This window comes from Penicillium vulpinum, assembly GCF_028829585.1.
Source record: "Penicillium vulpinum strain IBT 29486 chromosome Unknown utg000001l_segment0_segment0, whole genome shotgun sequence".
In the NCBI taxonomy this organism is placed as follows: domain Eukaryota; kingdom Fungi; phylum Ascomycota; class Eurotiomycetes; order Eurotiales; family Aspergillaceae; genus Penicillium; species Penicillium vulpinum.
Window position 1 is genome coordinate 6,781,033 of NW_026643241.1, and position 26,706 is coordinate 6,807,738.

A 26,706-nucleotide genomic window follows, 5' to 3' on the forward strand; every position below is an offset into this window, starting at 1 on the left:
CCCATTCTTCACGCTGCAACGTTGGCCATTAACCGCAACCCATCCTTACCGGAAAGCAATACATTATTCAAACCTCGAAGAGAACGAATTAGTCAATGATAGTGAGATCATAAGATAATAATATACATTTTAAAGTCATATATGTACGTTTTCAATTATACATGTTCCCTCGCAATCCTTTCAGGATCATGCCTATCCGTCGAGGTCTGCGTAACCTCAAATGTGCGACGAATCCCGAACCCCAGGTCCGGCAATCGAGGTGAGGGTCGATCAATAGTCAACCTCTCTTCGCTGCTACTCGGGCTCGTGTCATAGATATCATCATGATCTCTCTGGCCATTGATAGTCGTGACAGTGACAGCAAGCTTATCTGGTCTCAAGTGGGACTGCACGCTCTCGTCCAACGAGCCTAAAGGAAAAGGACGGTTTTCACCACCGCCTAACTGGCGCGAGGCAGACCGGGAGCGTCCGCCTGGGAATCCAGAGCTGTACTCTGGGTCTGAGCGAGAACCCGTCCATTTGCGGAGAAGAGGTCGAAGAGTTGCGAGACTACCAGCTGTAATGCCGAGGCCTGCCTCGACGTTGGACCAGATGGCGATTTGGTATGTTGCGTCTGGAATGAGGAATTCAGTTAGCTTTGTCTATCATTAAGGATGAGTTGGAACATACAGAGGAAATCAGGATTCTGGAATGATTCGACGAAGGGAATACGGACGATAACCGCTGATGAAGCACTGGAATGTCTTGTCAGCAATCTAGAGCCAATAGGAAAATCTGAGACGAGACCATACATGCAAGCCATGCTTAAGATACCCATAACAGCGATCTTAGTCTGGCGCCTCATGTGAAGATTGCGCACGAGGAAGATGGGCAACAAGCCGACGGTGAAATCACACAGTGCGGCAAATGCACTATACACATAGGTCATGTTGACGATGATAGTCATATCAATGCATTTGCCTATGATCTTGGGATCCTGGGCCAGCCGAGTCCAGAAGTATTCCAGTGGCGAGCACTGGAGAAGCATGAGGAACATAAAAACCAGGCCTGCTATGACGGTCAAAGCCATGACAATATAGAGGAGCCAGATATGAAGGGGTCTAATAGTGATGCGCATTAGGAAGATGCAGACGGAGATCTTGCACCCAACCGAGGCGAAACAGTAGGCGATCTCGCAGAGCCACCAGTACCTCATTGCGATGATACGATCGTCAACAGCGAGGTGTTCGAGCATATAGCCTGTGCCATAAATCGAGCCTCCGATCATGGTTCCGCAGAACATGCCATAAAATAGCTGTGATAGATTAAATTTGTTAGATCTCTATAGCTCCACAAACAGTTTCGGGAAGGGTCATGTCGGACTGAAGGATTCAAGACCGAAGGATTTTAAAGATCGAACATACCAGTGCAATTACCATAGTCCCATCATCCCATCCAAATGCCTTTACGACCCAGCCGCGCACATAGATGCGAAGCATCACCGTAATAGTGGCGATAGGCAGGAAGACCGCGGCAACGGTCTGAACCGCCGTGTTCCTCTGCTTTTCGTCTGTCATAACGGCAAATGCTTGTCACGACGAGAAGGATTCATATGTGGGGGAGAAGGATTCTTAATAAGAACGTTCTCTCTGACAGGACCCGCAGAAAACTATGAAATACAGGGGCAAGCAGGGAAGAACTAGAACGCTTAAGCCCTTGGCTTGCCAAAGATGCTTTTTTTGGTCGACCGGCGAAAAACAACGCTAGGCCAACCTCGAGATGATCGACAACACGGCTGGCCTCGTAGCTTCGTATACGGAGTAAATTAGGTTAAATGAGAGCTGGGTTTTACTCCCCGTAGGGCTATGCGAATAGAAGACGGGATATTAATTAAAAACATGGAGTATAGGGCATAGTATTGGGACTGCCGAGCATGACATGTGTCTGCGATTAGCGTGGATTGCCAAGAAGACGGACAGTTTTCTATGAAGAATTCCGCATCTAGAATTTTAGTGGTTTTTAGGCAGGGGTTGGTAAAAGCTAGCCCACACCGTTGGGTCTAGCTCCGTTTGATCTGTTTCCGTTCCCACTTTATTGCAAGTACGAAATTGGCAATGGGTCCCGTGTGTCAATCACTACCGGGACTGGCAGATATTTTGAGCAGGCAAATTGGCGATCATATTGAGATGACGCTAATGGCGTGTACTAGCTTGTCTTGGAAACAAATGCTTTTCTGTTGCCCGCCCATTTAGCGTGTGGCTTTGTCATATTTATCGTCCATTCTGGCTAACAGTCCCGGGGACCTAACCTCGGTAATTAAAAGTCTCCTTTTTTTTGTGGATTGGGGAATGAGGATCTAAATCCTGTTTTATGATAGGCCAGTGCAGAATGACCAGGTTGGATTTGCTATTTTGGAAGACTTGTTGTTGAACGTTGAAAGGTTTAAAACGCCACGTGCAAACATATGCAAACATTTGGGAAATAGTGGCCTGTTTTTTCAGGGTTCTAAGGCCATTCCTACTCCAAAAAGCAAACAATACTAATTTTGGCAGGTACAACCCGATGCAGATACTATACAGAACATAATATTTGTACTGTTCATATTGTAGACCTACAGCATAAGCTACAATCAGACAGTATATCTAATTATATCCAGCGAACTCCTGTCAAAGCTCAAATTAAAGATTAAAGGGCAATTAATTAATATCGAATGCCACGGTAGAAAACGTGGAAACTCCCGAACCCCGCAATCCTTCCGATGTCCCCCTCAAACCTCACCTTATCCCAAAAGACATACTACTAAACAACTTCGACACTACACATCACCATCACCACCACTAAATCACACAGAATGGCACACGTCGATGTCCCGTCCACCCAAAAGGCCTTCGTGCCACTAGGTCCGACCCCGCAACTTTGTATCCCCAAACCCCAAAGCTAACCCTTCCAGAAAACAACCCCGAAGTAATGTCACACCTAGTGCACCAACTTGGCCTCGCTTCAACTATCGGCTTCACCGATGTATTCTCCATTGATGAGCCCGACCTCCTCGCCTTCGTTCCCCGCCCTTCCCAGGCCCTCCTCCTCGTCTTCCCCGTCTCCCAAACCTACGAAGCCTCCCGCGAAAGCGAAGACGCTTCTAAACCTACCTACACAGGCTCTGGTCCCTCCGAACCCGTGATGTGGTTCAAGCAAACGATCCGGAACGCATGCGGGCTGATCGGGCTTCTACACGCGGTCTCGAACGGTGAGGCTCGGAAACATGTCATCGCCGGCTCGGATTTGGATACGTTGCTCCAGGAAGCGGAGGGATTGGAGCCGGTAAAGCGCGCTGATCTACTGTACGATAGTAAGGCGTTGGAGAGTGCGCATGCTGATGCAGCGAAACTGGGGGATACAGCTGCGCCGGAGGCGGAGGATAATGTTGATTTGCATTTTGTTGCTTTTGTTCGCGGGCTTGATGGGACGCTTTGGGAGTTGGATGGGAGGAGGAAGGGACCTTTGGCTAGGGGTGTTTTGAAGGAAGATGAGGATGCACTTAGTGAGGCTGCGTTGGAGTTGGGGGTTAGGAGGTTCTTGAAGATGGAGGCCCAGGGAGGCAATCCTGATTTGAGGTTTAGTTTAGTTAGCTTGGGACCTTTGTTTGATTAAAGTGGGCTTTGTTCTTTCGAGGGGGCGTTTCTGGATCTGGTATTCGGGATAGATAGTATGACTTGATTGAGCTGTGCCTCGAAGGCAGTGATATGTTATTGTTATTAAGTACATCTAATGATATTTGTCTGTGTCTAGCATTCCGCTGAAAAAAATAGTCAGGATATACTGAGATGTGACGTATGTATATACATGCCCAGGTATATCTAGTGTATTCAGATATCGCACACATGTTCCTCTTCAATCATAATACCGACCCTTGGGACCGAAAAGGTCAGCCCAGTAGTCTACCTCTTCTCGTGTTCCGTGATATCCACAGCAGAGGAATCCACAGAATTCGTATTGACAGTAACAGCTGTCTTCTCACCAGCGTCCTCGCCGGAAATCAACTGGTCATTTTGCGGGACAGAATTTCCCTGTTTATCAATTGTCAAGAATGGCACCAAAACCAGAGACAGTCCCGTAGCCGCAGCTGAAAACCAGTAAACCGAGAGGTAAGGCCGAATTGCAGGCGTAGAAGCGGTCATCTGATGGGCGACCGAGCTTTGTACAGAAGTAGCAATTCCAAGGCCCAGGTTGCTGCACAACTTGTTTACGGTGTTGAAGATGCCACCGGCGATGGATTGCTGGGATGGCGGCAGGGTGGACATCACGTACATCTAGACGGAGTTAGTCAATACCCTCCAAGAACGGAATGTATTGCAAAACGACAAGGAATAGAAAGGACACTGGGGGGTGGAAGCGTACATTTGTAACGTTAAATTGAATATCAGCACCAACAACGACAAGAACTAGCGCTGGGAATATATATGCCCAGTAGGTAGCATCTTCCTTCATGAAGCTCAGGATCAGGAACGCGACTGTGTACGCCAGGGCTCCGATGCCGGTTAGAATTTTGTTGCTTACGCGGTGCAGGATCAGACCGCAGATGATATTGACTATTGTTCCGCTGACGACCATTGGGAGTAGCTGGACGGTGATTTCAAGGGCAGACAGATGTTTCAAGTTTTGAAGGTAGAGGGCGAGGAAGAAGCTGACGGAAGAGAAACCCATGAAGCCAAGGCAGCAAGTTGCAATAAGCTGTACAGTTAGTTTCGACCTATACCTTGGAAAGTGGGCACACATACAAGAGAGAAGTTCCGATCTCGCCAAACCCAAAGAGGCATCAGAGGGTGTTTAGCAACGGACTGCCAGTACAGAAACGCCACAAGAAGGGAAAAGCCCACAATAAACAGAGCAAGGACGTATCCCGTTTTCCATCCATCTGGTGCATCTGCAGCGAGACTATAAAACTGGTCAGCGGGAAAGCCCAAGAAATTTTCCAATTCACTAGGGTATAACACATACGAAAGCGAACTCGAAAAGAACGCAAACCCAACAATAACCAGCGCCGTCCCGAGGAGATCAAATTGTTTCATAGTCTCAAAGCTCAAAGGCGCTCTATCAAACCCATCAGCCGGCACAGTCCACACGGTCAAAATGGTAAAGATGGCATAGACAACAGAGAGAGTCCATAAGGAAGCACGCCAGTTATACAAATGCGCCGCGACACCGGAGATGATCATGCCGCCGACAAAACCCAGCGGGTTTCCCGCGCTGAAGCAGGCAAAAGCAAGATTCTTGCGCTTCGAGGGCGTCTCATAAGTAGCACCCAGGGCACCGACCGCGGGTGGGACAACAGCGGCTGCGAATAAACCTGAAATTCCCGAGAAGACATCCATATAGATGGCGTTTGTTGCGAAGCCAGCAATAAGCAGTGAGAAAGTGAAACCAGCCATGCCGATGACGAAGAGCACCTTCCGTCCGAACATGTCAGCTAGCTTCCCGAAGGTAAGCAGGAAGGCGCCACTGGTGAGGCTGTGGTTGCATGGTTAGCGATGTTTTAAGATATGTTGTATGGGAACATCTCATATAAAAACTGGGGAAAATCGGGGGATAAATATAAATGGGAGCTGTACGTACGAAGCACCGGCATTAATCCAGGTGATTTCGGCGGCATTCATATGTAAATCCTTGCCAATTGATGCTGTTACTCCCACAATACAGCCCTGGAAGAATGACTGCTGGCCAATGGCCATGGTGGCAGTTAGGACAAAGAGAACTTCTTGGAATGTGCTGTTGAAGCATTTCGGTCGTTCTGAACTGTCATTGGCCCCTGAACCATTTTCTTGATCTTGAGTCATGTCTGAAGAATCCTTCAAGGCAGGCGATGTTGTCGAAAATTCTGTCTTGACAGATCTGAGGGGTCACACAAGTACAAACAAAGGCCCACGTCTCCAAGGCATGTAACCGATAGAACTTGAGATATTATTTTATGTATCTTTAATCAAGTCACTTCCATGTTGCCGTTCTTATCAAAAAAAAAATATTTAATTTATATTTTTGTCAGCGCGGAATCTCTGCCGCACTGGATCCAGGGCTAATCGATCGGCTTTCTCCCGTGCGAATAATAAGCACCTGGACATGCTGAACCACCTCTATATGTTGTACGTACATGTGTGCATCATGCATCATATAGAAGCAAGTATCTGCTGTGCACATAAGCGCTGAGTCAAACTTGACCGCATTATTGAAGTCACCGATGTAAGGCGTCTGGTCGGTCAACCCGAAAACGTGTTGCACAGCCTGCAACTACCTCCCAAGGTCGGTCCAACACTCACGGGAATTGAACCGGAGGACCTCATTACCGGCAGCGCACCAGCCAGCTGTCAAGTTGCGCGCAAACACCTCGAGGGCAGAATATTCCTGGATTTGACCCGCCTTCGTGAAAAACACATTCTCAAAGATAGATTTCAGGTTCGGTTTACGGGAATGCAAGTCTGGAACCGCAGCGATGACCCGTCTTCTCGTAACAGCCTCACTCATTCGTGTCAGATCATCCATTTCAGACAGGGGCGATGCATTGTGTCCCTTAGCATTGCCAGTAGCATTGTGGTCACTCTTGCGGCCAATGACAAGGATCTCATACGGTTTTCGCCAAACACCATCCAGTGCGGAGATTGGTTGTCCGTCCCACGTAGTCTTGACCCAGATCCATTCCTCGCAGATGCAAAAGCCTGAATCGCTCAAGGCCTTGTATGCGGCTCGCCGGGCCTTTTCAGCATTGGTAATCCATATTGCAGCTATAGACTGTTCGCCTTGGATTGGGCGTGCCGGACGAGGTTCAGATAGACGTAGCCCCTGTTTTGTTTCAAGGTCGTGCGAGTGTACACGCAGTATATCTCTTAATCCCTCAGTAAGCACATCCATCTCGAAATAGTGATGTGTTTGATAGTGCTTGCTGCGTCGCACGGATTTGTTTGGCCAAGGCGGGTCCATGAGAATGAGATTGAATTTCTGGTACTGGGGAAGCCCAGGGATGGGGTAGTTATTGGATATAGACGGACGATCTACTTCAGCTTGGAATAGAGGCAATGTACAAAGCACAAAGCCTGACTCAGGTGGGACCATATATTCGCACAGATGAGAGTCCGTTTCACCATGGTGCGAGCTTCCAACCCTGATGATTGCGGGCTCTGGTGATGGGTTCTTGACAATGGCGAGATCTGACAAGGACTCAAAGTCGTTCGGTGAGGTAGTCGATAGAATCATTGGTGGTTCATTTTTACTCGAAGCCTGGTCATCTGACACAGACTTTAAGCACGTATAATCGTTTCCTCTCCGCCTCTTCCGTGGATGCTCACTTGGTGTTGTGCTATCGTGAGATTCATTGGGCACTGCTCGAGCCTCGCACCATCGACGAATATCGGGAAACTTGGCCTTGATGGTTTCTAAAGAATCCCTCACGAGTGGCAGTATCAGTTCCGAGTGGAACCGCCTCTCAGAAATAGGAATGGTTTTGAGGACCTTAGCGAGAGCAGCTGGCGTTTTGGGCTCAGTAGAGGGGAATGGCTCTTTTATAGGTAGGCATGAAAGTAGGTTCAGTGTCTTTCTGTGTGTGCTCTTTTCTGTGGCTGAACTTGATTCTGGGGCTGGTTGTTGGTGTTGTGGTGGCCTCCCTTCTTGCGCGAGTGCAATTGAGTGTGGAATGTCGAGGAGGTAGATATCTGTATCCTGGAAAAGAATAGCGGTTCTCTCTTGGGTATTGTTGCTCATTTTGGGCCTAGTCTTTCCCTTGTTGACGATGGTAAAATGAGTGGCGGGTTGAGCCGGGTAGTTGTGGAGGTTTCAGTTCTCAGCCTCATATAAATTGAATATTGGAAGGATTTTGATAAAAAGCTGATTTTTTTCAATTCGATTAGATTCGTCTTATTTGCATTCACTACAATATAATTTTCACATCGGCATCAATCAATTCACTATGCTCCACTAGGCAGCCAAAACATCTCGATCTTAAAACAATAGACAGAAGAGAAAAAGAGTCCTATCGTAAGATCACAAGATACAAGGTCATTCAAAAACGCTGAAGATACAAAACTGGGGACCTCCACCCAGAAGAGACACAAGACTTTTTCACCGACCATGCGCATCCAGTTCCTCTCCCGGGTCCGATTCTCCCCTGCCGGCGATCCAGCGTCCGATCAGGCGAAGAGATAGGACAGTGAAATCACAACACGTAGCTAGATAAACCCGCTTGGTCTCCATGAGAAACTTCAAAAAATGTGATAGAAAAAGAAGAAAAAGATGATCAAGAAAATTTATACATGTAGATGGGAAGGCAGGAAGATCGATTAGAAATCATACGCGAAGATGGGATCAACGCTGGGCACAAAGGCACGTTAGTATTGCCGCATTACACGGTTTAGGGTCGATCCGAGAATGAACTCACCCGTCCACGTCGGCCTCCGCCCGACTGCCCCTGCACAGGCTGTGCCTGGGGGTAGTATTGCGGAGGGTATTGATACATCTGGGCAGGGTTGACAACGGGGCTGAACTGCTGGTAGTTGTTTTGGGAAAGCATCGGGTTTGAACTCATCTGGCCCGGTCCGGCTGACAGCGAGGAAGCCTGTTGTGGCTGCAAAGATCGCAGGCTATCCACGGCAGGCGAGCCAGCTGGGTAGCCATAGTTGGCACTCGGCATGCCAGGATAGCCTGGAGAAACGCCACGAGCCTGGGCGGCAAGGAAGGCCTGGTATTGAAGCTGTTGCTGGCTCAGAGATTCCTGGCTGTATCCGCCTGCGCCACCAAGACTATTCAAGTGGTTTCCAAGCCCGTTGCTCGAGTATGGGTCAAAGGACTGGGGATTGGATTGGTCGGCGGTTATAGGACGGGTATCGGAGTTCTGTCCAAACGTGTTGGGATTAAATTGCCCGTTATACTGTCTGTCCATGGACGACTGGGCCGGATAACCTGTGCTTCCGTGGCGAGAGGACTGGCGATGTTGCGACTTCTCCGGGGTGGAGTGGCTCGCTCCGTGTTCACGTCCATGGTGGTGCTCCCGACCGCTACCTCGCGAGGAGAGGCCCACTTCATCCATCAGACGCTTATAGCCTTGGCTTGGGGAGGCTTTGAGCTTTGTGAGTACCTTGGACACGTTCTTCACGACTTCAGTCCGCATAGACTCGTCAAAGAACGGCGTGGTCAAGACCTTGAAGATCAGAGTCGCGCCAGATGTCTGGTCGCTCAGGATCTTCTCCAAAACTTCATCGCCGGGACTGAAGAAAAGTGCCCTCAGAACAACATCTCGAGCTTCTGGCTCGTTACGCTGGTTGATCACCTTCAGAACAGTCAAGTAGGCAACCTTGTGAGTGCAGAGGTGAACAAGGTGAGGCACAAGTCTCGGGGCCAACACTGTTCGGCGGCGAGGGAATGTGCACGTATCAAGGAACCAAGTGAGCAGAAGAGCTCCGTTGGCATTAGTAGCCAACTGCACACTGTGGAGAGCGATAGCAGATGCAAGCATCCGCTGCTGATCCTTGGTGGCATGGTGGCTTTCGAGACAAGCCCGCATCGCTCGGGCGCCGAAACGTCCCTGTGCGATTTCCCACATTCGGCTGAGCATAGACTCAAAGATGAAGCTGTTGAAGGGGCTGGCAAATCGCAGGCAGCACTGCAAGACGTAGTTTCCGTACTGATCCAAGAAAAGAGGAACAGTGTAAGGACGGAGAGCATCAACAATCAACTGCATCTGTCCAGGAGTCTTCGCGACATCAATGATCTTTTGCGCAGCCCAGGTTCCATTCTTGTGAACACCAATTTCAGAGAGATGGGGTGCAATATGAGACAGCATCTGCTCCTTGGTAGATTCAGAGCAGAATTCAAACAATTTCTGAACCACAGTGTTGCCCAAATAATCGGACGCTAGCTCTGCAACCTCAGGAAGCATGGCCTCGGCAGTCTCCTCAATCTCTTGAATCGAGCATGCACCATTGTCAATGCGCTTACGGATGTCACGGAGGCGAGGAGCATCGAACATGCGGGACTGGCTCGTTTCCTGGACGGAGGGGATTTCATCCTCGAAGGCTTGGAACGCGATGGAAGTCTGGATGCTTGTCGTGATATTCTTCACGTCATCTTCACTTGCGCCGAATTCTTGCACGATTTGCACCATCTCAGGCAACAGATCAGCCAAAGCGGCAATCTGAGGGATGGCGTTAGCGTTATCCCCTCGATCTGCCCCGTCTGCCGCTGCAGGATTTGATCTGAAGTTCGGATCAGGAGTGGGGGACGACTGGATGCCATTTGCACCAGGAGTACCGGTGGCCGATGCGCCAGGAACCTTGGCGTAACCAATTCTAACGGGACCTGCTCCGGGGAAAATCTCCTTGCCATTGAGCAATGACTTGGCTTGCACGGCGCTGTCAAGGCGGTCGAAGTTGACAAAACCGCAGTTCTTGTGAGTTAGAACACGGGTCGATTCAATCTTTCCATACATGCCAAAGATCGCCTCCAAAGACGTGACAGTAGTGGACACGGGAATGCTACCAATCCAAAGTGCCCGGGTAGGCCCATCCTGGTTATTCTCATCTGTCATCTCGCCGGCCTGTCGGCCACCCATGGTGGCCATACCGTTACCACCGAGATGCATGAGCTGAACTGCTTCGGACAATTCGTCATATTCACCATTCTCGGGGATCTGCAGGTCAGCAGCACTGAAGCTGTTGTCGAGGCGGGAAGGTGTGGCAAGGTAGTTGCGGATGGATGATCGCTGGGGAGGCGCTTCCAAAATTCCAGCAGTCCGCGCCCGGGGTCTACTGACAGAGGCATGGCTAGCAAATGCCTGAACGGCGAGATTATGCTGGTGAATTTGAGCCTGTGTGGCGGCAAGTTGAGCGGCGGTTGCAGCAGCGGTTGGCGTCATAGTTCCCGAGGGGAGTTGGGAGTAACGGCTCTCATATTCAAGGTCCTCGTCATCTGCATACTTTTCCTTAGCATTGACAGAGTATGATCGGAATCGATTATTGTTCTTCATCATCGCCAATTCAGCCAGGAGCGGCGGCAGCGCAGAAGCTTGCTGTTGCTGCTGCTGCATCAAAGCTTCCATAGAGGGACGTGCAAGAGAGGCCATTCCCTGCTGAGGAGTCTCAGCAAGCCCCAAGTAATCCAAGGTCTTCACATCGGTATCCGCAAGTCCATCCCTCGAGAAAGAAGAGTGGCTGGGCGAAGTCGGCCCTTCCGAAGATCGAATGCTGGTTAAAGTTGTAGCTCTCTCACGGCCAGTCGACCAGTTGGTTGAAAACAATGATGGGCCGAAGGGGCCGCCACCCCCCAAGAAGTTGCTTCTTTGCGGCATCGAGCCGGCTCGAAGACGGGATAGCGATGCCGGGTTGGGCGCACCAGCTGAACTCGCGACCTTGGAACTTGTATCTATGCCGGAAACGCCGGGAGGCCTGAAAGGGCTAGTGGAGGGTGTTGGTCGTGAGGTCTGCGGCATGTAAGGCTGTTGAAGCTCCATCTCATTCAGTGTGCCCATTGGCGGGAAACGGGACGGGACCGTTCCAGCGCGAGCCCGGCGGCCAGGGCTGTCCATCGAGCCATTAGTGGTAGGGATCAAATCGGGGAAGCTATCTTGACTCGGCGATTCGGGAATATTCTCACGAAGCGGGGTTGAATGGCCGCTCGTAGGAGGTCCCCAAATACTAGGCGAAATACCTTCCTGCGCTTGAATTTCACGGGCTCTATGGGAAGAATCAAGGTGTCAGCTAATTGTCGCAGTTTACATCCCATAGGAAGCAAACCTACCGTTTCGAGTACAGACGTGATGCCAAATCATGAGAAGGGGAGCCAGCCCCCGGCCTCGAACTGCCAATGGACCCCGGAGAAGGTCCATACGGCATTCTTGGGTTCCCAGACCCGGTCACATCGCTGGGAGAGCTGCGTCCCGTTGAAGTACCCGACATGGGTTGGGTGGTTGGAATGTAATTGAAATTCATCTGACCGTCAGGTCGCGAAACCGGCAACATTATGGATTATCAATTTATGCCTTTAGCAAGGCAGTGCCCGAATCTCGTCCAAAAGTATGACCTCCGCGCGAATTCCAAAATGGAGCAAGGTCGGAACTTAAATGTGGCTTCGTCGTTCAAAATTGTGGGACAGGAAACATGGAATAAGGATAGAGCAAAGAATCGAGGATGCACTAGAAACCGTTCAAAATCAGTTGGTGTTCAAAATATGTGTTTTGCTCTTGGGGGGGGTCGCAAAGTGGGAGGGGTCGACAAAGCAATTCCAAAAAGTCGAGATGAATCGTGGGGATATTTCGTACCAAAATCAACTCTTTCCAAATGCAAGCACCACTGTGCAGTGTCGAGGGTCTTTGACGATAATCTCACCGTTTGCTCGGAGTGTATGACAATCTGCAGGTATCCAAAAGCAATCGATTTGAGCTGAAGAAAAAAAAAAGGACTAGTCCTTTTCTATGGTCGTCAAAGGCTGGAAAACACAGCAAATTCGCAAGGATAGTCTGGTAGTGAGTGCGTCAAATGAGAAATAAAAGATGGAAAGGATATGATCCGGGTCCAAAGGGATCGAGGTGGCTGGAAGTGAGTTAGTGGTGCGCTCCGAAAGTATGTTCAATACCAACCGAAAGTTGAATTCACCCTAAGAATGCAGAAATCAAAAGAAGAAAAAAAAGAGAAGTGAGGAAGAAGTCAAGGGAGGATGAGAAGGGGAGAGGAAAAGAAGGAGAAGAGATGTTGGGGAGCTGGCCGGATGCCCGAGGAAGATGGCTGTGGTTGGTGGAGGGCCCTCCTTCAGCTTCACCCACAATTCGATTGTTGATTCAGATGAATTTTGATTTAAAATATGGAATATAATTGACTGATTGCATGTAATTGGATATATTTATTCTATAACTCTATGGCTAGTTTCATTTCACATCGAGATCTTAGGATATCCAATGTGCATAAGTACCTAGACAGACATCTATAAGTATTTACTTTCTGCACGTCTGTGCATTCAAACTCCAAACATCTAAACGGGACCAAATAATATCGGGTATCGGCAGTTCCTCCAGGTGTTTGGCAATGGTACAGCCCCATCGATGTCATTTATTTCCAAGGAGACTCCATTCTAGTGGGACATGGGGAAGTATCAAGAAATCTGAAGAGGTATAGGTCTAGTACAAATACAAGGCGTTTATGACCCCAGTATTCCCTCCAGCAAAGTCCAATTCAAGGTTTTCTTTCGGACGAAAAGCGCTCATGGTCTGACTGAAAATAGAGACAAGAGTGGAAACGAAAAAAAGCCCCGCATTCCACTGCGTCATGCCTCAACGCTGAAATCCTTTACAGGATATGGATGAAGCAGGCTCATCACGAAGGCAAATATATCATCCCGGGGTATGAGATATGATGCAATCAGTCATATAAGGAGAATCGACTAAGTGTTTGAACCCATGAAAGACTGTGTTCTGAGTGCGCGCAAGGGATATATGGGTCAGGTACGTGTCCTCGTCATTGTTCCCTACCGGAGGCGTCGGCCCTGAAGCCCTATCGGGTTGGTCATCATGGCTGCGTTGGGGATATAACTAGACTAGACTGTATCTGTTGATTGCTAGTTTGAAGAACTCCATGCTTTCTAGATCTTCAGGGTGTTCGTCAGGCTTTCGGAAGCATTCGGTACAGTGGAAGAACCAGGAGGCTCGTGGCATCGCGATACATAATAGGGTGATTTATCAGTTATAGGATAATATCTAGGTAATATCAGTCACTATGCAACGAAGGTTGAACGAAATAAACTATCAAAGAAATCTTGTGTCGTTGCTTCAAGGTCGATCGATGTAAACACGTTAGTTAAGGTCATTGGCCAGCTTATTTTTCTCGCCTGAGGCACCAACTTTTCTTTCGCGCCACTACTTGTTCAAGCCACTCTCCTTGCCCGGTATCTTCCCAACACTTCAACGGCTCATCTTTAATCGCGTGGCAGAATCCACATCTCTATATGTTATAATTTTCCAAATTTATGCTGATCATTGACACGCGATTCAAGCATAGTCCGTCGCGCGCGCGCCCCCTTCTCGCGTCTGATGCTTAATCGTCCATTCTAAGGCATCCGCCGCCCCAGTAACACACATCATGGCCGACATTATGGAGGAAGACCCATCGTCTGGGCTACAATCTTCGGAGGAAGAGGAGATTCCCGTGGAGTCATTGGTCAAAGGACGGGCGAAACGAAGTACCGCAGGATTGCATATGTCTGCCCTTCTTGAGGCCGCTGCCGATGATGACTTGGCGCTTCTCTTTGAGGAAGTCGAAGACGATAATGAGTTTGCGGATGTGGCAGATCCCGACGCAGAGGATGAATTGCTTGAATCGTCGGACGAGGATGAAGATCAAGGACCGAACGCTCAGAACGACTACGAGGGCGAACAGAAACTACAAAAAGACGAGCGCAAGAAGCGGAGAGCCCAGAATGACCTCCGATTCCAAACATTGCGCAAACGAGTCAAGGTCGATCCGACTGCCCCGTCCTCCATGTCCGCCGCTCCCCGTCCGAAGAAAAAGTCAGAGCGCATCTCGTGGATCCCCACCGTGGAGGATGGGCCTACTCGTCAATCATCGCGCCGACAGACCATGGTTAATAAGGAGCTTACGCATGCTCGTCTCAAGGACAGCCAGGAAAAACGAGTCCGGATCATCGCTACAATGAAGGAGGCAGAGAAGCGGAAGGCCCATTTGAAACCGAAAGAGATGACCCAGGAAGATCATCTTGCTGAGGCTGCGAGAGTGGAACGGCTTAATAGCAAAAGTCTAAATCGCTGGGAGCTGTCTGAAAAAAGAAAAGCAGACGAAAGACGAGCGAGGATTGAGGCACTACAAAATCGCCGTCTTGATGGTCCAGTGATTTCCTACTGGAGTGGTGTGGCTACATGGACTAACGGGCGTCTCACGCGAGTGGGTAAAATTGATATCAAACCCAAGGCAGATAAAGAAGAATCGAAGAAGAAAAAGAAAGAGAAGGAAGAGAAAGAAAAGGTCATGGGGTCTGCAACCATCGTTGGATCTGCCCCTGCATCTACCCCGGGAACATCGCAACCACCACCAGATCCCCGTGCAGTCGATATCACTGGTCCAGCAAATCCCGCTCTACCTCCTCCCACCTTCACATTAGAACAAAACGCGCCTGACACTAAGCCACCCGAAACTGCTACAGCTCTGACTGCAGAAAATACAGACACACCCGTAGTGTCTTCCGGGGCAGATGTCAGCCAGCCAGGTGCAAACTCTTCAGAGACGAAGCCAATCGCCACCCCTTCCGAGCAGGGCAAAAACAATGCCGTAGAAAGCAAAGCTCCAGAGATTGGCACAAATACACCAGTACCACCCTCTGACCAAGATAAACCCATCACTGCTGAAAGGCAATGGTTGGAGTCTAAACCTTCGGAGAGAAAGACGTTTGCTGTGGAAATCCCAGCATCTCGCCATGCATTAGATTCTGCGGGGAATGGCTCTACTCAAAAATTGCCTGAGCCCCCCACCAAAAACGACGATCCTATGGATATTGATCAACCTCCAGCGGCTGCAGCGGGTGCAGGTTCTGCCAAGATTAACCAAAAAGTTCCAGAATCAGCGGACAAGGCAAGTTTGGCCACTCTGCACGTTGCTGGTGCCCAACCGACTTCAGTGGAGGCCCCTGTATCACACGCCGGTACAACAGGAAAAGAACCGCCGGTAGTGGACGAGTCTCGGCCAGTTGGATCGGCCATGGCTATCAGCCTTAGAATTGCATTGGCCCCTAAAGCCTCCTCGGCCACTGCAGCACCTAGTCAAGCCACGGTGCCCGAAAATGCTCCAGCTCAGAGCCTAAACCAACATTCCACATTACAGTCCGAATCACAATTATCAAATGGAGTTGTGAAGGAACCAGCACAAGCAGAGATTCCAGAACCCCCTTCAGTGATCGAGCATACAGGACGTACTCTTACGATCTTGGAAAACTTTGATTATGCGACCGCCAATAATCGCAAATACAGCATGTACTTCAACGCCAAAAAGCCTGCTCGTTTGACAAGTACGTTGTATCATTTTGGGTTGTTCTTAGGAATTTGTAAGGCTAACCTCACATAATAGAAATCTCGTCATCACTTTGTGTCATCACCTCATTGCCTTCGCGTTACCGCGATCCAGACACCGCTCTTCCTTACGCCAATTCATACGCTTATGGCCAAATCCGCCGTTTGTTATCGGAGGGGTATATCTGGAGCTCGATGCTTGGGTGCTTTGTCGGCCCGGCTGAGGCTGCCCGTGGAGTGCCCGAGCGATTTACAGGCAAGCCGGGTCCTGGTACAGTAAAACTACAGATCGACAGGGATGAGGACCCGGCCGAGTCGATTACAGGAAAGAGGATCGACAAAATGGCTCTCAACGGCGATATTCCTTCGACGCCCACCCCAGCGGGGGCTCGAGCAGTGCCTGCAGGGGAGCCAATGGAGATTGATAAAGCATGATTCAGGTCATTTGTACAATATTTTAGGAGATACCCAGATAGAATTGAGACCTAAGAACAACCCAAACTTCAGAATCACCTCTATTTCACATTGAATCATCGACTTTTCTCCCAGACTGCATATCTTTTCCGACGTCAAAGCTTCACCGTTATGATGTATTTTATGTTGACAAATGTAGCCCCACATAATAAAAAAATTCAATCCAAGCTCGCCCTGTGATATTTTATACCCCGACCTGATCTATCCAAGGAAACCAATTCGGTACCCAGCGGAAAAGAAAACGGGAAAGGAGAAAAAGTCACAAATGGAAAATTGATCTTCTGATGTAAACAAGTGATCAAAATGAAGATACATACATACATATGTATGTACCTATCTTCTGTGAATCATTCTTGAAACTAAAGCCCCAGTTTTCCCCGTAGGCCCGAAACACGAAACACGGAAGATCGACGATTAGCACTACCTGGAATGATAGACCCCCTGTGACGAGGTCCCTGCGACACTTTATTGTAATAGGCAGACGTGTCAGGGTGGCACTTCATACACTATCCCCACAGAGGTTCTCGATTGTTCCGTCGATCTATTTTCGTTGTCGCCATAGCCGGGTATATGTTTCTCTTTTTAATTACTATATACTATGGGGTACTTGGCTGGGTACAAACCTATGCCGAAGAGATATGGGCAATGATGTATTTATACCCACCTGTTCACACCATCTGGGTCTATATAGGAAATCCTTGAACTCGTCGAGGCCTTTATGGCGTCATTTAGAATGTAGCTCTTCCATGGTATATGGTATGTTATACTACGTTATACAAAATGTGTACAAGTATATTAACTTGTAGCAAATACTTGATTGTCAGGAATGTCAGGAATGTCAATCTATCGATCACGCCAGATCCGACCCCCTCCGGAGATATGGTCCCTGCGCTACTGCACTGCAGATGATTATACCTAGAAATGCATATCTGTGCGTTTCAGGCGATTGAGGTACAGTTCCTGTACTCCGTACCTAATGAAGTGAAATCGAAAGGCAACAATGAATCAGATACAGATCCAGATTCAGATATCCAAAGAAAGAAAGGAGCAATGTATCTAAAATGGAAAAGGCCGAGTAATTATAGAAATCTCTAGGGCTCCAGGGCTCGTCACTGGTGACTCAGCTGGTCTAGATCGGGGGATTGCGTGTCGAGGGCCAAGTACCCGGGGAGTACCCGAGAAGTATCCACAACATACTTTTAAGGCTGCATATGCCGTCAAAGACTGTCATAAGTGACTTATCAGGTACATAGCTGCGAACCCTGTTTCAAAGAGTCTAGACGTGATCGTCTCATCCTACCGCAACAGCACGTTTCTTCTTCAATTTCTTTTCTCAGGGCCTTTCACCATCCCCATCCACTTTGTATTTATATATTCCAAATTCCCCCCCTTCTCTTGTTTCTTTATTGTGTCACTCCCCTTTCTACTTCTCAAAAAGTATCTCTTGCTTTATAGACTCGTATAGATTCTCCCCTTTGGTATGTCGCGCTTATCTCCAGGACTATATTCCCTTATCTCCCCCCACTCATAGGCTAAAGATAGCCTCCTGTTGCATCAAGAACGTCCGTGTGTGTCAGATGCTAACATTACCTTATCAGCATATTTTTTTTTTCACCCCACGTTTCTCAGCATACATACTCCGGTGTTCCTTCCATTTTCTCAAAGAAAACCTTGGAAGCATTTGTATTCCCAATTGCACCGACTCGGCACATTCCAGTTGGAATCAATACTTGCCAACACAAATCCCTCAGTCTGTGCTCCCTCAGGGGCCCTTTTGTGCTCCACATTGGCTCCAGTCTCGGCGTCTTCTCTCGATAAGATAGTGAGGCATTTGAATGCCTTCACCGCCACAAATGACTCAAACAGCCCCCTTCCACCGCCGCTCTCCTTCATCTCCTCATGTCTCTAAGTCCAAGTCTACTCGTCCTAGCTTACATCGACGAGGAACATCCGGTGCCAACGTCTCAATCTCTAAACTAGGTTCGGGACAAAGGGCTGCGAGCAAGCCGCCTACGTCTTCGGACGATACTGAGTTTGACATGGCTAGCTTCTTAAACTTTTGGTATGTGATATACCCAATGCCCTTATCTTTGAATCCTACAGGGATTATTTCTCACATGCCTGTTGCCGTCATTTGTGTTCCATACACCGGTCTTTTCTTCAATGGACATAAAGCTGACCCAATTCCAGCGCCATGTGTGAGAACCAGATTACTGTCCCCAACAACACTTTATTATATTGTAGCGAAAGGTATGTGGCAAAATCCCCCCGGCTCTATATTTAGAGCCATTGATATATCCTTGATATCCTCTCCTTTCCTTCCTCCCAATTCTCAATTCTTTGTTTGGGACCTGCATTTCATTTTGGTACTTGCATACTTATCATTTCCTTTAATATAGTTGCCGCCGCAAAGACTCCTGCAAACCTCTCTCAGCATCACTACCCTCAATGTCCTCCATGTCTTCCACCTCCACACCACCCGCATCTCCCCCTCTCTCTCCACGCACCATCGTGCCCCCAATGACCCCAACCAGGGTGCCAAGTAACTCAATCCCTGCCATGCGGATACCCAGCCACGTGCATGATGCCAAGTCAGATCTTGACCCCACCGAGTGGAAGCCCGTATTAGCGCGCAGCGCCTCATCCCTGGCTTCCTCCGACGCATGGAACTATCTCTCCCAGTTCCACCGCGGCAGCGGCGAGCCCATGCTTCCCCGGCCCACCGTGCAACGCAGCAGCTCCAGCCTTCCCGCCCTTGCTGGAGGTGCAGCCCACGGCTACGGTCACGTGCCCGGTTTGACCAACACCCCGTCTACCGTGGCCTCGTCCTTCAGCAGCACCGCTTCCGACTACCTAGGCAGCATGTACGAGTCTCGCCCGCTGCCCCCGCGTCACAACCCGTACTTTTCTGGTACGAGCGTGACCAAGGGCGTCGAGCTGGTCGTCCCGCACATCGCTTCTGCGCACGAGGATCTCGGTCCTATCGGTGTCTCGGACAGCGGCTCTATTTTCCCGGCCAGCAGTGCTGTGTGGGGAGAAAACTCGTACGAGAAACGCTCTGCTCCCATCAGCATGACTCAGAGTATTGGCGGCCGGCCCGCCGAGACTTGCGTGAAGAACTGAATCGAACAAAGAAATAAATGGACTGTTTGCTGTTTCATGAAATGAGATAGGCTTATCTTTGTTCATTTTTTTTTTCTCCTGTCGGTTCATTTCTCCCCCACTTGCTCTCTTTTCTTCTTCTTTTCTTTGAATTCTGAGTCCGAGCGAGCTGTGACTCTTCAGCGTGGATAAAAATGATATATGATGGATTTTGCTCTTTATTTTATTCCCTACTTTCTATTGCCAAAGCGAATATAGATTAATGCCGATATCTCTGGTATCTAGACTAAATCAACCTTTTGGAATGATTTTCAACATCTATCTCTCTGAGAGGATTCAGCAATTTAAGAAATCTTAATCTAATCCTTTAATTCAAGCTTATTTATTTGTGGATCCCCGTACCAAAGATCTCGGGGGCTTATCTGTTGGATGTACAGTACCTATGTAGTTCAATTTAGGCTGATAGGTCAGTGGCGGAAATTAGGGCTACTAGTCAATCTCAGTCTGTTGATGAAGAAAGTTTCTGCCTCGATGTATTCTTCAATCTAAGATAAACAAAAAATAACAAAAAGACATAACATATTTTTAAGAAAGACAGATAATATTAGAATATTATTAAGAACACCCCAGAAAGAGATAAGTTCGAAACAGCGGGCAAAAAATGCTCTGGATCCTTCGAGATCCGTCTCACACGATCAAATATCCATACCAAAACCCTAGAAATCAGAAGAAGTAAAGCAGCACATATAGCACTCCTTAGCCGGCTTATAGACAGCCTCAGCCTGGAAATAAAGCATTAGTAACCCCATACATATCCACAGATATCATTTCACATGAAATCAAGATATATATCTAGATCCCAAACGCTAGAAAAAGAAAAAGAAAGCCGAAGAAGAAGAAAAAAACTCACGTAAGGCTTCCCACAATTCGCATCACTCTCATCAGCAAAACACTGCCCAACACAGAAAGTATTACCCTCGTCCTTGCCAAAAGAAGGCCTGCCAATGAGTGGAGGAGGCGCGACCTGCGAACCAGGGCTTAGTGGGTTAATTGGCGCTATACCACCCGAGACGTCGTCGACGTCTGGGCTAAGAAGAGAGTCTGTATGGTGCCTCCGCGGGTACTGATCTCGGGACTGGTGTTGGGATGCAGATCCCGGGGCTTGATCGGGAGTGCGAGCCTGGTGGATTGGAACGTTGCGGCGTGCAGCGAGACGTCTAGATACCGCCGGGCCTGGGTAATTGTAACCGTACCCAGGGGCTGGGGCGTGGATTGGTGTGTGAGGACTTGAGGCAGGTTTTTTATAGTCTTCGTTCTCATCGTAGTTGCCAACCCTGTTGTGATTGGAGTTCTGGCCCTGCTTCTGGGATTGGTCGATGTTCGCGCCTCCATTGATGCGTTCCAGTTCCTCTGGGGCTAATTGTCGGTGGGCGTACTGCGCAGAAGCGAGGGAGGCGCCGAAGAGGAAGAGAGTAGAAAAGCGCATGGTTAATTTGGCGATCTAGCTTTTAGCTTTTCTTGATGCTGCTATTTTTCTGCTCTTTTCCACTGGTTTGATGTATAGATGGCAGCTGGTTGTCAAATGCGAAGATATGACCAACGTGCAGGATCAGGGCGAGTTATTAGTAGTTCGCGCGTACATTGGGAATGGAGGGGGCTTGCTTGAATGTCGCGTTGATGGCATTTACGGGTGCTGTGGAATGTGATATTTGTATACATTGGCATGGACAGCGTTACAAATCTTGTATGACACGGTGCATCAATCAGTTGGGTTAATATTTTTGACTTGAGCAATTAGTATATCGACTCCATCTATCTGGTAGTTGACTGCTGTTCTTGCATCTGATTCTGACCTGGCAAGAGGTATGAGGTTTGCTGATGATGTCTACATACCAGCGTTCGCGGAACTGGATTGATAAAAAGGACAGCTAGGATTCCTCTCATTCCTCTCTCCCTTGATTAGTGTCACTTGGATTAAACCACGTGTGTAAATGTGACACAATATAAATACATTTTATGTTCGAATAAAGTCCACATCCGTGTCCTAGAGAGGTTTAAAGGCTTTTACTGCCTCAGGCAATGTATCATCGAGGCAGGTACACAATGTTTAAGGCAAAAGTTTAAAGAATTCCAAGGTTGAAGGTCATTTGGAGTCCATGGTACAACAAACCTAAAATCAATGTCGAATCCTAGGACCTAATCCATACCACGGAGGTCTAGGGCAGTGTCATGTTCACGTAAGGCTTTACGTAAGGTTTCCTTTTTGGACACCTGGGCAGATCTAGGACAGGCTCGTATTGATGCTCTGAAAGGCAGAAGCTGGAAAGCTAGACCATGGTTATTATGAGTCGCTGACTCACTCTCGCTGTTCCCCTCACTGCATCGACGTAGCCAACTTAGGCTCTTGCCAAGTTGAAATATGTTCTCTGTGTGTTTTGCGAAACAATAGGAGATATGCTAGCCCTGGAAAATACATCTCCTCCTGATTGAGCCGTGAATGATCCGAGTAATAACAAATAGTTTACAAAAGAAAACACCGTGCAAAGAGACGAGCGATACCAACTCTGCTGAGTCCCGCGGGTGGCTGGACTGAGGGCACTTGGAGCCGACGCATTGATCCCAATCAAGATTGGATACGATTTTTTGGAGATCCCACTGCGCGCAGCAGTAACGGGTCCCATACTAAGAGCAATATCAAAAGCAAAATTATTGCTCTATATCCTGTTGTTAGTGTTGGTTTCAGCCACCGCGTTGCCAAGTGCGTTGCTAAGTAGTGAGACTTGGACCCTGAAGAAAATCCGCCCCGACCCGATCCCGGGTGTTCTCCTGAGGCTTCGCATCCTTGAAAACTTCGGTTCAACAAATGCTGACATCTTCACATATTAGCGGAGCACGGTCCGGATTCCGAATTCCTCGTTAGACATCGTACATTATAGCACGCAGGTCTGACGCTCATTGCGTATTTCGATGTTGGCATTGGTGGAGCCGCCCCAATAACCTCGCCAGGAACTGTTTTCCTCATCACGGGTGGATCCAATTGGCGGCACAGGGTGAATGATAAGGCTTTCCCTTCGAAGTTTGTCTTTGTCCCCCTTGGGAAGGAAAACTACAGACTTTGGGCCTTCCTTATTGTAGCTGTTTGTGTCCTGGAAGAAACCGCAACTGAAAACTCTCGAGATGTCCCCGGGAAATGGCTGGCATCACTTGATGACAGGGGTTCCTATTTGGTCGAAGGGGTCGAGCTTAACAGATCTCGGCTCTGAGGTTAATGAGCCTCGTATCTGCTTCTCACTCAAACCTCATCTACCCTGCCATGGTACATCGCCATCTCCATCACCAACAACGATAGGAAGTCTCATATTGACAGGAAAACCACCACAGGAAGAAGTGGATCGGTCATGCATCGAGCTGACCAAATGGCTTAACTTACCGACCGTGTTGTGTAACGACTGACTCAGACAGATCCTGATGCCCTGGTGTCATCCACAAGCTTCAGCGGCTGATGGCAGCGTTGCCTGTTTTCAAGTGCCTAGGGAACACGATCAAAAGAAAGTTTTTCTCCGCGTGAAAAGCCAACATCGATGCACATCACGACCCCCGCCGAAAGCCCGACAACACCAAAGCAATCTTCGCCCTGGTCTAAATGAAATGTCTTCGAATCACCGATCGCTGCTCCCCTGAAACCGTCGGGCTCAAATGATCACAGCGTTCCGTACTCTGTGAGCATGAGACCCTCTGGTTATGTTTCACATCCGACCCGAAGACGGTCTTTAGATATGGAATTTTCTATGGCCTGAAAGGCCAACAGAAATCATGTCTCTTGACCTGAATCGACATGAAACCACATACACCGCATCACTGGTGCACAAAGACGACTTACGACACCTCGACAAAGAATAATTTGGTAACGGTGCCCATGGCTCAAACTGCACTACCAGTCACTTACTCTCGTTTCTCTCTCCGTTCCCATTCCACGAAGCACATTCATCAAGGCCACATGCTTTGGAAATAACCTGCAAATACCCTCGACATGGCGACGAAAACTTGAGGTGGTCCATTAGGCCTAAGACACGCTGAACTGCGGCCCTGACGGCCTGCGCCGTATGGATCGAAAATTGTTGGTATAAAGCATAGATGCGATGTCACTCTTGCACAGAATCACATAGGAGGCTATCAAGCTAGGGGTTGGGTTGGTCTGTCATACCTAAGCCAACGCCAGACCTTGCATCAAATGCTGCTTCCGTGTCGATTCTGTGTCAAGTTGTGGCATTCGATCCATTAGCCAGACATTGCCACACTGAGTGATATCATGGAGTGCATGGAGTGTTGGTAGTTGGCAGTTGGCAGTTGGCCCTCCCATCCCGGCGCGCGCCCATAAACCCCTTAACCGGACAGCCGGGTCATTATAAACCTCTTTTCGCTTTAAAATGCCAGCAGTCTGCGTCTCGACAGTCTCAGAGGGCATTGAAGGCGCGCTGTTCAAGTTTCAAATCCTTCGGAGGTTGTGGTACCGGGAACGAAGTCTTCGGGATCGTGGAATCGATGTCTGGCGAGAAGAGCGGTGCTCAACTTTCTAGGTGCTGTCGAATATAAGGCAACATATGCAGTGCGAATATGGAGTATTTGATTGTCAACAGATAAGAAGGAGAGAGAACAGGGAGCTCGAATGCAGTCCCGGCGTTGGGAAAACGGAATGCGGCACAAACAAAGGAACCTAAATGGAAAGAGCGAGTCAGCACACGGTTCTTCCCAAAGCGGAATACTGTCCAGACAAGACAGGGAGAAATTTAGTTCTTCAATGTGTTTCCTTTGCGCTTTATTAAAACAGAACCCGGTCCTAGGGATGCCCAAGAAGGACCCTTCAGGTTCGGCTTGCGACCAGTCAACCTTACTGCAGACTGTTCACAACCACTATTCACAGCTTAAGCTTCGAGGTACAGTGAAAGATCCACACGCTTGAACGAGTCATCGAGATGGATGGCCGAATTCTATGCTAGAGCCACTGGCAATCAGTTCAGTTGCAGTTGGTTCGAGCTCACGCGCGAACAAAGCCGCAGCCGTCCCAATTGGCTCCTGTCTCTCCCGAGATCTATTTGGAGCACCGGAACGGAAGTACAAAGCATTGCCAGTGCATCCCTCTACAAACAAAGTACTTTGGGCAGAAAGTCCAAAGTCGCCACAAATGCAAGAAATAATGTCTTTCGCCTCTTGGGAATCACGAATCTATCCGACATATCGGCAAACCCGAATACGAGTACCAATACAAAGGACACTAGGGCCCCCAGACTCGCAACATTTTTCCAGCAAGCCACAGACTAGGATCTGTGTTCCATGTCCAAAACCTGGCGAAAAACAAAATAATAGAGAAAAATATCAGCTTAGTCTGGCTCAAGGATTATGCTTGAAGGTTCACCGTGGAGCAAAACCAAGATTGACGATTGGCTGGCAGTTTTATCCGGGGCCGTTTCGAGGTCCTAAACAATCGTGAACAACTACTATGCAATTCTTTTCTTGATTTTTTTTGATTTTTCTGATTTATTTTTCTCAGTTATCAAGAGATAAATGGGTTAAGCAAAAGATGCAAGCTTGAGAGCCCGACATCGTAGGTATGTATACTAGGCCTGATGTTTCTCGCGCCAATTCTACGGCCTCGATTTGGACGTAGAACTGGCGGCAATCTGCCTAGGGTATCCTTTCATTTGAAGGTCCCACCTTTCTCTCTTTAACCTTTCGAGTTTCGTCTTCGAATCTCATCTTTTCACCTATCTACGAATTCTATGTATTACGCTATCTATCTCCCAAGTCGGGTGACACTTGCCTATAAACACGTATGGCCGACCGCTCTGTGCCCCCCCCCCCCCCCCCCCCCGACCCCTCATACCTTGTCAATGTTCATACTTCGCCCTCTGAGACCTTTTGCCCCCATCCTTCCATTAGAACCCGTCGATTTCGCCCCCGGAATCCCAGTAGCCCGGCTGCTAACTCCTATAAAGTTGTGATATTTTATAGGTAGACACAGGCGGACACCAGGAAACACGATTTGAACAGCTTCGAGCACGATAGCCCAAGACCATTCCCAACTCTCTTCCCACATAGGACAGAGCCCTTGACAAAACACCGGACGCAGCCCAAACCAAGATGTCAAACCGCACGGCATCCAACTCCAACGGCCATGGAGCTCCAGGAAACCGCAACGGAAACCGCCAGACCGACTTGGCAGGCGAGAATGCAGCAATGTGAGTAGTCATCTTCCCGCTTGAGTTGCAAAGACCTCGCTATTCTCTCTTACCTCTCTTACCTGTCGCTTTCCCCAAACACAACTTCCTCTTCCCTGTAAACTAAACCCCTTCCGGCAACCCTTAAATGCTTGAAAGCTGAGATACCGTGACATTTCCACAGCGAACACGCCGGCGACTCACCTGAGCGCCGCCAGCAGATCCGCCAGCAGGAAATCGAGCTGAACTACTACCGAAAGTTCCTGGAGGACTTGGTCGGTGTCATGCGCGACGCTCATAGCGAATCTGTCGCTCAGATCGTCTCGCTCATTCGCTCCGGAGCATCGAACGAGGAGATCCAAATCGCCCTTCAACGCGTCCGAGACGAGAGGTGAACGGCGCACTCTTCGGTATGCAATGAGAACCTGCGCTGTGGGTGGTGGATTTTGGTGATTGTTTGGTTTTTCATTTTCTTGGAGCATGGCCCAGAGAATTTCGGATTGCAATGGGGTTGTTGACATAATACATAATCGTGAACCATTCATGTATGTTGATGCCTTGTATCAGAACAATCATGAGAGTGCACTTGTTTCTTCTTTTTTTGCCTATGTCTTGAAAAAGACCCAAGACAAATCAAATGCTGCAAGTTGAGGCAGACGATAGAGCTCATGACGCTTTTTTTTTCCTTTTGTCTAACATCCATATTCTTTCTTGGTGTGGCTTGCGTGGGGTTTGGATAGGATGGGAAGGTTGTTCTGTCACATGTGATATCGCTCTGTATTGTCCAGGGTAAGGTTGTTGAAAAGGAAAAGGAAAAAAATGACGTCGTCTGACTCAAAGAGCAAGAAAAGGGAAAAGAAAAGTATCTCTACCCAGTTGCAATGACAGGAGCCGGCG

At 48.6% G+C, this 26,706-nt stretch overlaps 10 protein-coding genes across 10 annotated transcripts; 4 read left to right on the top strand and 6 right to left on the bottom strand.

Moving 5' to 3' along the window:
* Positions 1–155: 155 nt before the first annotated feature.
* Positions 156–1,556, bottom strand: N7479_002431 (putative integral membrane protein; the record flags this gene model as incomplete). Its single annotated transcript, XM_057250128.1, has 4 exons — positions 156–613; positions 670–734; positions 792–1,294; positions 1,404–1,556. The coding sequence occupies 4 exons, from the start codon at positions 1,554–1,556 to the stop codon at positions 156–158; spliced, it is 1,179 nt and encodes a 392-aa protein (XP_057114560.1).
* A 1,274-nt stretch (positions 1,557–2,830) lies between these two features.
* Positions 2,831–3,630, top strand: N7479_002432 (ubiquitin carboxyl-terminal hydrolase; the record flags this gene model as incomplete). The annotated part of the gene is made up of 2 exons (XM_057250129.1): positions 2,831–2,879; positions 2,930–3,630. 2 exons carry the CDS (start codon positions 2,831–2,833, stop codon positions 3,628–3,630), a joined length of 750 nt encoding a protein of 249 aa, XP_057114561.1.
* A 287-nt stretch (positions 3,631–3,917) lies between these two features.
* Positions 3,918–5,867, bottom strand: N7479_002433 (uncharacterized protein; the record flags this gene model as incomplete). Its single annotated transcript, XM_057250130.1, has 5 exons — positions 3,918–4,289; positions 4,378–4,710; positions 4,758–4,914; positions 4,978–5,487; positions 5,593–5,867. Coding segments are annotated over 5 exons (1,647 nt in total), but the record flags the coding sequence as incomplete, so codon positions are not given.
* Positions 5,868–6,261: 394 nt separating this feature from the next.
* Positions 6,262–7,725, bottom strand: N7479_002434 (MT-A70 family; the record flags this gene model as incomplete). Its single annotated transcript, XM_057250131.1, has 1 exon — positions 6,262–7,725. One exon carries the CDS (start codon positions 7,723–7,725, stop codon positions 6,262–6,264), a length of 1,464 nt encoding a protein of 487 aa, XP_057114563.1.
* A 600-nt stretch (positions 7,726–8,325) lies between these two features.
* N7479_002435 (putative RNA binding protein Jsn1) lies at positions 8,326–11,972 on the bottom strand (the record flags this gene model as incomplete). The annotated part of the gene is made up of 3 exons (XM_057250132.1): positions 8,326–8,331; positions 8,399–11,687; positions 11,752–11,972. The coding sequence occupies 3 exons, from the start codon at positions 11,970–11,972 to the stop codon at positions 8,326–8,328; spliced, it is 3,516 nt and encodes a 1,171-aa protein (XP_057114564.1).
* A 2,109-nt stretch (positions 11,973–14,081) lies between these two features.
* On the top strand, positions 14,082–16,453 carry N7479_002436 (putative signal transducer; the record flags this gene model as incomplete). Its single annotated transcript, XM_057250133.1, has 2 exons — positions 14,082–16,017; positions 16,077–16,453. The coding sequence occupies 2 exons, from the start codon at positions 14,082–14,084 to the stop codon at positions 16,451–16,453; spliced, it is 2,313 nt and encodes a 770-aa protein (XP_057114565.1).
* Positions 16,454–18,345: 1,892 nt separating this feature from the next.
* N7479_002437 (uncharacterized protein) lies at positions 18,346–19,615 on the top strand (the record flags this gene model as incomplete). Its single annotated transcript, XM_057250134.1, has 3 exons — positions 18,346–18,554; positions 18,683–18,742; positions 18,892–19,615. 3 exons carry the CDS (start codon positions 18,346–18,348, stop codon positions 19,613–19,615), a joined length of 993 nt encoding a protein of 330 aa, XP_057114566.1.
* Positions 19,616–20,310: 695 nt separating this feature from the next.
* On the bottom strand, positions 20,311–21,080 carry N7479_002438 (uncharacterized protein; the record flags this gene model as incomplete). Its single annotated transcript, XM_057250135.1, has 2 exons — positions 20,311–20,376; positions 20,505–21,080. 2 exons carry the CDS (start codon positions 21,078–21,080, stop codon positions 20,311–20,313), a joined length of 642 nt encoding a protein of 213 aa, XP_057114567.1.
* A 2,718-nt stretch (positions 21,081–23,798) lies between these two features.
* N7479_002439 (uncharacterized protein) lies at positions 23,799–24,059 on the bottom strand (the record flags this gene model as incomplete). Its single annotated transcript, XM_057250136.1, has 1 exon — positions 23,799–24,059. One exon carries the CDS (start codon positions 24,057–24,059, stop codon positions 23,799–23,801), a length of 261 nt encoding a protein of 86 aa, XP_057114568.1.
* Positions 24,060–25,732: 1,673 nt separating this feature from the next.
* On the top strand, positions 25,733–26,204 carry N7479_002440 (uncharacterized protein; the record flags this gene model as incomplete). Its single annotated transcript, XM_057250137.1, has 2 exons — positions 25,733–25,830; positions 25,994–26,204. The coding sequence occupies 2 exons, from the start codon at positions 25,733–25,735 to the stop codon at positions 26,202–26,204; spliced, it is 309 nt and encodes a 102-aa protein (XP_057114569.1).
* Between the last annotated feature and the right edge of the window lie 502 nt (positions 26,205–26,706).